This window comes from Esox lucius, chromosome 4 (assembly GCF_011004845.1).
Source record: "Esox lucius isolate fEsoLuc1 chromosome 4, fEsoLuc1.pri, whole genome shotgun sequence".
Taxonomy (NCBI): Eukaryota; Metazoa; Chordata; class Actinopteri; order Esociformes; family Esocidae; genus Esox; species Esox lucius.
Window position 1 is genome coordinate 12,646,851 of NC_047572.1, and position 11,756 is coordinate 12,658,606.

Here is an 11,756-nt window from a genome sequence, read left to right on the forward strand (position 1 = left end):
ATTCATACCCCTTTAAATTGTTGCACATTTGAGAAAATGCAAGTTTCTATACCATTTAAAATGGTCTTGTAATTTCCACCATGAGAGAGCATTCTAATCACCTATAAATTGAGAACAGCTGACCTGCAGTAGTTCTCTAGTCAGTTACTATTCAACTGCAAGGCACGGCTAAGAACAGAAATAGTTACACTGTTAATTTGTGTCTCCAGCACAATGTCTTACTGGGTTTTGTCATTTATATCATTTCCAGCCAGAAAAAAAACCTATTGGTGAAATACAAATTCACTATAGCTCAAATTTTGGCATGGGTATGAATACTTTTGGACTTAACTGTATATAAATATTAAATCTTGATTATTCTGTGACACTGTAATGTGGCTAAATATTTGTACCCTATGGCTGGGTCTGAATACACACCATGGCTGTAAATTATATAATTCTTAATGTCAGTAACGTACGTTTATCATTGGGCTTGGACAGCAATGTCCTGATTTGGACCATGTGTCTGTGGGTTTTTCCTATACATTGGTTGCTAGTTCACACCTACACAACCAGGTGAGGGTAGAAACTAACCAATTAGTAACCTAATAAGTCAATCAAGTACCAGGAGAGAGCAAAAACCTGCAGACACATGGCCCTCCGTGGAATAGTTTGGACACCCCTGGCTTACCTTGACCAGTGCTTGCTTGGTCAGTGAAGTGTGGAAGTGGCAGGCCTGAAAGAAGAAATCAAACTGTCAATGACTTGGCCACCTGCTTAATATGAAAAAATAACATAATGGCCAAAAGTACTGGCCACCTACAATTTATTCAAAGAAATGCTAAATTCTTCTTGAAAATCTGAAATCTTTGGGTATCCACATATATATTCCTTTGGGGTGCAGTTGAACAAGATAAATGAATCAATCATTAAATATTACCTTAATCCACAAATAAACCTCCAGGATATTATTGTAAACTTGACTTTAGTAAATTTGGCTATTCCAACCACACCCATTGCTGCCGGGTGAATAAGGATCAAAGGCATAGCCGTGCAATCTCCATAGATAAACAACGGCAATAGAATGGACCACACTGTAGTGTTAGGTCAGAAGTCAGTTTGTCAAATTTTGCCATTAGAATCTGGAGCAATTAAGTGTTTCCTGGAGTGATGCATCACGCTGCAGCATCTGTTAGTCTGACAGTCAAATCTCGGTTTGGTGGATACAAAGAAAACGTGGCCGAAAAGTGACAAATGTAATGTTTGGTGGAGGAATAATGGTCTGGGGAAGGCCCTTTCCAGTTTCAGCATGTCAATGCCCCACTGGACAAAGTGAAGTCCACAAAGAAATGGTTTGTAGAGATTAGGGTGAAAAAATTGGTCTGTCTGCCTGACCTCAACCACATCAGACACTTTTTAGAATTAATTAGAAAGCCAACTGCAATCCCGGCCTAAAAAAACACTAATTTAACTAGTATGACCAGAGACAAGGACTCAATTCTCCTGTTTTGTGTCACTTTGTGTACTGTAACGAGCATTGAGGGAAAAAGAAAATTGGAGAATTCTCTGAAGGTCAGATACATGATTGATTGCAGCCAAGCACTGTCAATCTCAAGGCTACAAGTCCATCTCCAGAGACCTTGATGTTCCTGTTTCCACTGTACGTAATGTTATAAAAAAAAGTTTAAGGCCCATACCACTGTAGCCAACCTCCCTGTCTGGCTTGTTGCAATAGAACTTGATGGATGATTACAGGGAAGGGTTGTTCGAATGAAAGGGGTTGTATGGTAAGAGACACACTGCTGAGATACATAAAAGCCAGACTACATTATTAATCCCAATGTCTGAAAGCAAGGTCACAATTTAAAAAAATAATGGATCTTCCAGTAGGACAATGTCCCCAAAATGAACCCAGGAATTGTTCAAGACAAAGCTGAAAAGTGGCCAGCAAAACATCCAGACAAAAATCCTATTGAAAACCTGATGGAAGATCTGAAAACGGCAGTTGGGAGGCACATTTCAAATCTAGCAGAACGGAAGTGATTTGCTTTACACAAGAGAATCTACCAGCAGAGACGTGCAAGAAGCTCTTCCATGGTTATCTACAAGAACTGCATTATCGCTGTTTTTGTTTTTACCAAAGGCTGTTGTAGATGTATTGATTGTATAAGTTAGTGAACTGTTATAAGCTGTTGTAACCAATGAAACAAAATATTAATTGTTTGTAATATGAGCTGAAACTGAAGGAGCAAGTAGGAGAATAGGACACCCTGTTCAAGCGGTTGCCGGGGAGAGAAAGATTTAGTATGTCTGTCTTGTGAGAAACAGGTCACAGGTCAGAGACACACACACATAGTCGGACAGACAAGACAGAAACCAGAAGGGGGGCAAGGGGATACTTGCAGTTATCCTATAAGGAATAGAACTGGGATTGAGCCAATGGCACACTTGCTTTGTAAGTTAACGCCTCTATCTTTTTGGGCGTAGTAGAAGTATAAAAATGATCTGTTGACTGTTGATCCTTAGACATTGTGCGGCGACACTTGTCTCCAAAAGCTTTTGTAATAAACGGAATATGCGGTATGATAATTGACCTGACTCCTGGTGTTTTATTCTCCTTTCCAACAAACCAACTCGGGGAAGTGTTAGACTTAAACACTGTGTTAGCGAATATAATTCTACGGTTTTGTCAATGCCAGTTTTGTTAACACGAACACCACAACAAGAAATGTATTTCCTAATAACAATGTAGTTACTTCGCCGTTGTTGAACCAGGTACACGAAGTCAACTGAGAAGAGAGCCAATTCCAAATGACGACCCGGGCAAAGCCAGCGTATAATTTCTAGAAGGCACATAAATCCTAAAAATAAACACTAACTGTGGTTTAGAAGAACAGTTCGGTTGACTGTATCTTATTTAACAATATAGCTATAAATAAAGGTTATAAATTGAGCCTTACATGCTGCCCTCCTAGCCTCAACAGTTCTGCCATTTTTTCCTGTAACCGTCTAGGCTTCAGCTCGTGGCGCATGCGTATCTTATCTCGTCTGAAGATTCAGGTGGGTATTGTAGTTTTTTTTCTTCCATGCAGCCAAAGCCCTGCTTTTTTGTTGTTACTGTACATCAGTGGTTGACTTTGACCGGAACGGTCATTGGACTATGTCCATCAAAATGTATGATTTGTGCGATTTGTCCGTTCCTGTACTTATTTTATCCCAAGTCAAGCACTGCGGTACCTGCACTATTGTCGTATATGCATCTGAAAATAATTTGTTATACTTATTAGCTTTTTTGGTTTAGATATATATAGAGCAATTCCCATTCTCAATCTGTAGGTGGTAGCAGTGCCCACCATTCGGTTAATTAATGAGTCCAGCGAAAGCAGGTTGTTGTTGCTCCGGGAAGAATCACTGGGAAGAAGCAGGGTTGGGTCAACGGGATTTCATTGAGGCTGTTTTCTGCAGTTAGCTACGGCTCTACCACCTATTTCTCTAGCTTTTTCATAAAGATTGGAGATTGAAGCACATGCAAAGCGCCTTTTTAAAGTAGCGAGTAGGGCTGATATATTTTTAAGACCGGGTCAGTAACCTATCTCTTACATAGGGTACTGTAGCTCGGGTATTCGTTTTCTACTAAATCAGAAAATTGTGTGAATGACCGGAACGCATTAGCTATCCAACTAGCATTAGCTATACTAGTAGTTTTCAATAGGTAACCTAGCTAGCTAGCTGAAATATAACCTGATATGGACGATAAGTCATTCACTAAGGAATTGGATGGGTGGATTGAACAGCTGGGCGAATGCAAGCAGCTCTCGGAAAACCAAGTCAAAGCCCTTTGCGAGAAGGTACTGTCATTTTAACTAATTCAGCCTGATTTGGCTGAACTCAACCTACAGTAAACCCAAAGTACATCGGGAAGACCTTAGTTTAGTTGTCATTAACTGTGTTTGTCGACAATGTTAGCAGCAACCATGTAATTGGTCCGAGAAAATTGGTTACTCCACCGGCTTTTTAATGCTGCTGTTAGCGCCTACCTTAACTATTCTGAAAATGGCGACGGAGCTGCCATTGCATTAACATTGTGCGGTGTGCATACCGGCTTTGACTGAGTTCCTGCCTTGCTGGTGGTGGTAATGTCGATGTTGCATTTCTATACGCGTGTAGTTCTGTACAGTTTCATCTTGGTATCGTTGTTCTTAATTCATGCATTTTCTAAAAACTCAAACAAGAAATACCCACCGATTCAAACTCCCTCCCCTTTCCTTATTCCCGATTTTCCCATCCTCTAAATTCTTAACCCAAAACTCTTCGCTCTCCTCTACTCCTTTCCAGGCCAAAGAGATCCTGACAAAGGAATCTAACGTGCAGGAGGTGAGATGTCCGGTCACTGTGTGCGGAGATGTTCACGGCCAGTTCCATGACCTGATGGAGCTATTTAAGATCGGAGGGAAATCTCCGGACACCAACTACCTCTTTATGGGAGACTATGTAGACAGGGGATACTATTCTGTAGAGACAGTCACACTTCTGGTATCTCTCAAGGTAATTATTGTCTACTTTTGTTGATACATTTTAACAACTCATTGTTTTGTGCAAATAAATTCTAGTGGAGGACATAAGGTAATGTACATCGGGAGGTCAAGATTCTTCTATAACAGGTTGAGGCTTACTGCTGGTACTAAAATTATTACCTTTAGTTTAAACCATGATTGCTTGATTGGAGAACAGAGGTCTGTCAGTCACTGTCACATGCTTTGTTTCATGAATGGATTAGTAATTGCTGTTTTTGTTTCAGGTCAGGTACCGGGAACGAATCACAATCCTCAGAGGGAACCACGAGAGTAGACAAATTACACAGGTGTATGGCTTCTACGACGAGTGCCTAAGGAAATACGGCAATGCCAATGTCTGGAAGTACTTCACAGACTTATTTGACTATCTACCCCTCACTGCCTTGGTTGACAACCAGGTACTCTATTAGTTCTTAATGTAATATCAGGAGGCATTTGAACATTAATGTATGTGTTTGTCCCTGAAGATTTCCAATGGTTTATTGCATAGCTGTGCAATTCCTTAGCAGTATGCTCTACAAAACAAGCTTATTGATCATTTAATATTTTCAAACCTAACACAATGTTCATATGTGCCATACCATGTTATGAGGTTTTAATGTAGTTGAAAGGGGATTGGTTGTTGTCTTGCAGATCTTCTGCCTCCATGGTGGGCTGTCACCCTCAATAGACACACTGGAACACATCCGAGCGCTGGATCGCTTACAGGAGGTTCCTCATGAGGTCAGTTCACTTTCACATTCCACTTTTGCAGACACTCCGTATGAGTGTACCAGTTAGAATAGATGCCCAATAGGTTGTTGTATAATAAGTATTAGCTGGTGTGGATGTCTTGTCGTCTGTAGATGTCTGTGCCCACCAATATTTGTATATGTACGTTTGGGTTAAATTCAGATGCTGTGATGTGCTGTTCTTGTAGCATGCCAAGATACAGTTGTGCTCATAAGTTTGCATATCCTGGCATAAATTGTGAAATTTTGCCATTGATTTTGAAAATATGACTGATTAAAAAAAATAAAATAAACATTATTAAAGGATAGTTATCATATGAAGCCATTTATTTTCACATAGTTGTTTGGCTCCTTTTTAAATCATAATGATAACAGAAATCACCCAAATGGCCCTGATCAAAAGTTTACTTGAATGTTTGGCCTTGTTACAGACACAAGGTGACACACACAGGTGAAAATGGCAATAAAGGGTGAATTTCCCACATCTGTGGCTTTTTAAATTGCAATTAGTGTCTGTGTATAAATAGTCAATTAGTTTGTTAGCTCTCACGTGGATGCAATGAGCAGGCCAGATAATGAGCCATGGGGAGCAGAAAAGAACTGTCAAAACTTTATAAAGACAGAAAAGGATATAAAAAGATATCCAAAGCCTTGCAAATGCCAGTCAGTACTGTACAATCACTTATTAAGAAGTGAAAAATTCTGGGTTCTCTTGATACCAAGCCAAGGTCAGGTAGACCAAGAAAGATTTCAGCCAAAACTGCCAGAAGAATTGTTCGGGATACAAAGAAAAACCCACAGGTAACATCAGGAGAAATACAGACTGCTCTGGAAAAAGATGTGGAAAGGGTGTGGTTGTTTCAAAGAGCACAATATGACGATAATTGAACAAATATGAGCTACATGGTGGAGTTGCCAGAAAGAAGCCTTTACTGCACCAATGCCACAAAAAAGTTGGTTACAATATACCTGACACACTATAATTTGGAGTGACGAGACCGAAATAGAGCTTTTATGGTCACAGCCGTAAGCACTATGTTTGGAGACCATAAGCACTTTGTTTGGGGTCAACAGGGCCTATAATGAACAGAATACCATCCCCACTGTAAAGCATGCTGGTGGCTCACTGGTGTTTTGGGGGTGTGTGAGCTCTAAAGGCACAGGGAATCTTGTGAAAATTGATGGCAAGATGAATGCAGCCTTATTAGAAAATACAGGCAGACAATTTATATTCTTCTGCACTGAAGCTGCACATGGGGTGCTCTTGGACATTCCAGCACGACAATGACCCTAAGCACAAGGCCAAGTTGACCCTCCAGTGTTTACTGCAGAAAAAGGTGAAAGTTCTGGAGTGGCCATCACAGTCTCCTGAACTTAATAACATCGAGCCACTCTGGGGAGATCTCAAATGTGCAGTTAATGCAAGACGACCAAAGACTTTGCATGACCTGGAGGGATTTTGCCAGGATGAATGGGCAGCTATACCACCTGCAAGAATTCAGGGCCTCAGACAATAAACAGCATTAAGAACTAAGGGTATGCAGACTTGAACAGGGGTCAGTTAAAAATAAATCTTTTTTGCCATGTTTCGTTTTATGATCGTGCCATTCTGCTATGAGCTACAGTTGAATTTGAATCCCATAAGAAATAAAAGATGTGTTTTGCCTGCTCACTCATGTTTTCTTTACAAATGGTACATATATTACCAATTCTCCAAGTTTTGAGCACAACTGTATTATGGTATTACTGGCCGTGCCCACATGGAGCACAGTATTTAACCAAATGCCTAGCTGAAACCCTGAGCTGGTGAAAACCTACTTGGCACATCTTAGTTAACAAGATTTAGATAACTACAATAAATAGCTGGCAAGCATTAATGAATTTGATGGCTTGCTGAATTTATAATCGTAAAAAATATATATATATATTTAGAGCAATGGGATGTTGTTTTTCTCCAATTGACAGTCAGAAGGCTTGCCCAGGAAATCAGCCTTGTGTTCTAATACCATGAGTAATCCAGCCTAAATAGATTTTGTCTGTACCAACTAGACATGATTCTGACACAGAGAAAAAGCCCAATTATGTGTATAAGCTTTATTATTTAGGGACAGGTTGAGACATGCATGAAACATTGAGATTTTTCTCCTCTCTACTAAATCTTTGTAGGCTGTGGCTTGGAGTCAAACAAAAACATTTATTTTGAGGATTAGTCCACAGATAAAAGGGAAAACAACACTTTCTGTAAATAGAATCAAGTTCTATTTGAGCACCTGGTTACAGATGCTTGTAAATACAGGTCCCTCGAAACTGAAGGCCCCTAGAAACTATTGTTAACATGTCTCTTTTTGCAGGGTCCTATGTGTGACTTGCTGTGGTCGGACCCTGATGACCGAGGGGGCTGGGGCATCTCTCCCCGTGGTGCTGGCTACACCTTCGGACAGGACATCTCAGAGACCTTTAACCACGCTAATGGACTCACTCTGGTCTCGAGAGCCCACCAACTGGTCATGGAGGTACAGTGAAGTACCTGATCCTCTAAGGACTTTTTAACATGTACACCAGCTAGCCCAATGACAGTGGTTGGGACATTACTGTATGTAATCTGAGTTGGAGGGCATAAGACATTGTAGATAATCTTGGGTTTCTTTGACATGTGCTTGTTTGCCCATTTTCTTCAAGTGTGTGTGAGGACAACTTTGCAAGCCTTGTTTGTTCTTTCACTATTTCTAGATCTACCTTTTAGTGGTAACGCACTCAAATGTTTTGTTTTTAAAGGGTTACAACTGGTGCCATGATCGTAACGTGGTGACCATCTTCAGTGCACCCAATTACTGTTATCGCTGTGGAAACCAGGCAGCCATCATGGAGCTGGATGACACGCTCAAGTACTCCTTGTAAGTAATTACTTCACACCAAAGGTATTAATGTGGGACAGCGGTATAGGCACATGAGCAATGTGACGCTGCTGGCAGTGATTTGTATTCTGCCCACAGTTCTTTCCTCCAAGGCACAATATTACATCTGAGTTTGACTGTTGCCTTTGTTTCTGTTTCAGCCTTCAGTTTGACCCCGCCCCACGCAGAGGGGAACCGCATGTGACCCGACGCACTCCTGATTACTTCCTGTAATAATAACAATAATTATAATTTCACCGCCTGTAAAGTATTGATATAAAACAGAGGTAGGCAATCCTGTTTTTGGAGTGCTGGGGGAGCTACAGGATTCTGTTCTTACTAGGCGCCACACCAGACTAACTGAGCTAATGGACCAATTAATTGATTGATCAAATGCAACGCAGCCCGTCTTCGAGTTTGGTTCAGTCCAAAACCGTGTGTTCATCTCACCATGACCAGGGTTGCCTACCCCTGGTAAAATCGACTTAGTCAACTGGAAGAAGAAAGTGGGAGAAGGAAGGCACCAATCATCATTGATTATGACAAATAAAGCATCCATCTCTCAGTATACATGGACCAAAACGTGTGTCATAATTCAGTGTAAAATGGAAGAATGTCACATTAATCTTTAACAGATGACCGCAGCACCTACACCAACCACAATCCATCAAAATCACCTCCAGTCTTGTCTCACCCTCTCTGCATGATCTAGTTTTTTTTTTCTGAAAATAATTGCTCTTTAGGAAGATCAGTGTTATGTCTAATATTGCACACTATTCTATTTTTTATTGCACTACTTTTGAATTTTCCAATAATGCTCAAAAGTAGTACACTAGAAAGGGAATAGGGTTTCATTCCAGCTCTGGCCAGTCTCACAGTACCTGCTGGTTTTGTCAGGAAGAAATTCTGCTTTATATGAATTAATCTGCTGAGAAAACGCTTAATTGTAAGCCCTGTGTTAGGACTATAATCCACTAGAAAGGAACCAATATATACTGTAACTGCATCTGAACTTGGCATGGCCTCATATGAAATGGATGCAGTAAACATGAAATGTAGATATGTGAAAAATGTTCACACAAATTTAATGGCTCATTTTGTGTGAATTGAACATTGTGTTCAGGGTTGAATCCGATTCTTTCTTTCTCTTTGCACTTTTGTATTTATTTTGTATCACTTGGCAATGACAACTACAGTGTTGTTTTTTTTAATATTTCACCCAGAGCAAATAGGTCATCTTTTTGAAAATCAATTATCCATTAGTTGAGTAAACGTATTTCAGTTGAATATCAGAACCCTGGTACAAAATGACCTTGTTATTGATAACCTTTTGTTTTGCAACCTCTGCTATATAATAAAGATTTGAAGTCGCACCTTTTGTGGTTTTATATTATTTGGAGACAAGAATATTTGGTATATTAAATGCATATGTAATCTTAGGTGTTTGACATGGCAAGGAGGCAAGACATTTAATGTTCTTGTTTAAGAATTCGTTGTTGAAAAATAGATATGTTTTAAAGACTGGAAAAGGTCAGTACTTTATTGTAAATTAATTTATAGGCCAGAGTATGGCAGTGTTCAGGGATACTAGTATGTCCTATCACAGATTAGTTTTGAACCTTCCATGCCCTCTTTTTAAAATAATTGAAAACAATGCTTCTATGCAACAGTAACAATTTAATAGACTTAACCTGTAAACAAATGATGCCAGTGGAAAAGTAGAATTTCCTTTCAAATGTACAGTGGCTTTCTACGTATTTACCCCCCTTGGACTTTTCGGCATTTCATTGTATTACAACCTGAATTCAAAATGTATTTAATGAGGACGTTTTGCCACAAATAAACACTAAAGTCCATAATGTGAGTGATTTTTGTTTATCAAATAGTTATGAATGTATTAGAAATATTAATCAGAAAATAACTGAATAAGTATTACACCCAGGGACACCTAAGTGAGCTGTGGTGCAACCAAATGTAAACTGTTCAAAGAAATGTATTAAACAGTTAGGAAGCATAAACGATTGTGAATCAGGTACCATGAGACAGGCTGTTACACAAGGAGAGCTGGACAGGGCTGTAGAAGGGCATCAACCCAGCAGCAGGACTGAAATCTGCTCTTTTGTGTGAGGAGGAACAGGAGGAGCACTTCCAGAGCCTGACAAAATTACCTCAAGTGGGCTACTGGTGTGCATGTTTCTGACCAAACTGTCAGAAACAGACTCAATGAGGGTGGCATGAGGGCCCAACATTCTCTAGTGTGACCTGTGCTTACAGCCCAGTACCATGCAGCTCGATTGGCATTCGCCACCAGAACACCAGAACTGGCAGGTCTGCCATTGGCTCTGTGTTTTCTCCACAGAGCAGATTCACACTGAGCACGTGACAGACGTGAAAGAGTCTGGAGAAACCATGGTGAAATGTTATGCCGCCTGCAACAACATCCAGCATGACCAGTTTGGCGGTGGGTCACTGAATGCCTAGGAAGGCATATCCTTGGAGGGTCGCACAGACCTCCATGTGCTAGCCGACGGTACCCTGACTGCTGTTAGGTTCCGAGATGAAATCCTCAGAACCATCGTTAGATCTTACACTGGTGCAGTGGGCCCTGGGTTCCTCCTGGTGCAGGACAATGCCTGGCCTCATGTGGCCAGAGTGTGTAGGCAGTTCCTGGATGACAAAGGCATTGATGCAATTGACTGGCCCTCATGTTCCCCAGACCAGAATCCAATTGAGAACCTCTGGGACATTACAGGTGCATCTGACGCTGACAAGTAGCACCACAGACTGTCCAGGAGTTCAATGATGCCCTGATCCAGGTCTAAGAGGACACCATCCGCCGTCTCATCAGGGGCATGACCAGATGTTATTGGGAGTGCATACAGGGCCATACACTGTACAGTCACATTATGAGTTGACATGATGAAATTCACACAAGTTGGAACAGCCTGTGATTTCAATTGTATACGATGATTTTCGGTGTGAGGCTGAATCCTGCCCTCAACTGGTTGGTGATTTTGGTTTCCATTGACTGTTAAGTAATTTTGTTCTCAACGAATTACACAATGTACAGTAAAGATTTTGATCTTTAATATTTCGTTCATTGAGACCCGATGTGTGATTTAAGTGTTCCCTGACTTGTTTTGAGCAGTTTATTTGCTAGATATATAATAGAGTTCAACTGTGAAATTAAGATGTTTCACATGATTCAATTTTAGTGGTTAGTACAATTGACAAAAACTACATCTTAATGACAAAGGAACATTGAAAGCATATCTGGAATAGAATTAGTGGTAGGGTTAGGATATCACAAAATTTCAAAGCAACTAAATATGCCCCAAAGCACTGTTAAGAAATTTAAATATTATTACACAACTGTGAATCTGACTAGAACAGGCTGTTCTCAAAACCTGAGTATCTGGGTGTGAAGGACACTTGTCAAGGAGTCCACAAAGAGGCCTTTGGCAACTTTAAATTACAGTTGTGTTGGGAGACATACATTTGTGCATACTGACACAGTAGCTCGTGTGCTTCACAAAAGTGGCCTTTATGGGAGAGTGGCAAAAAGAAAACCTCAAATC

At 40.4% G+C, this 11,756-nt stretch overlaps 1 protein-coding gene across 1 annotated transcript; it reads left to right on the plus strand.

The window, feature by feature from the left end:
• Positions 1-3,307: 3,307 nt before the first annotated feature.
• Positions 3,308-9,551, plus strand: LOC105026079 (serine/threonine-protein phosphatase 2A catalytic subunit alpha isoform). Its single transcript, XM_010897293.4, has 7 exons — positions 3,308-3,827; positions 4,315-4,524; positions 4,778-4,951; positions 5,187-5,276; positions 7,636-7,797; positions 8,060-8,178; positions 8,340-9,551. Exons 1-7 carry the CDS (start codon positions 3,726-3,728, stop codon positions 8,410-8,412), a joined length of 930 nt encoding a protein of 309 aa, XP_010895595.1. The 5' UTR covers positions 3,308-3,725; the 3' UTR covers positions 8,413-9,551.
• Positions 9,552-11,756: the final 2,205 nt, after the last annotated feature.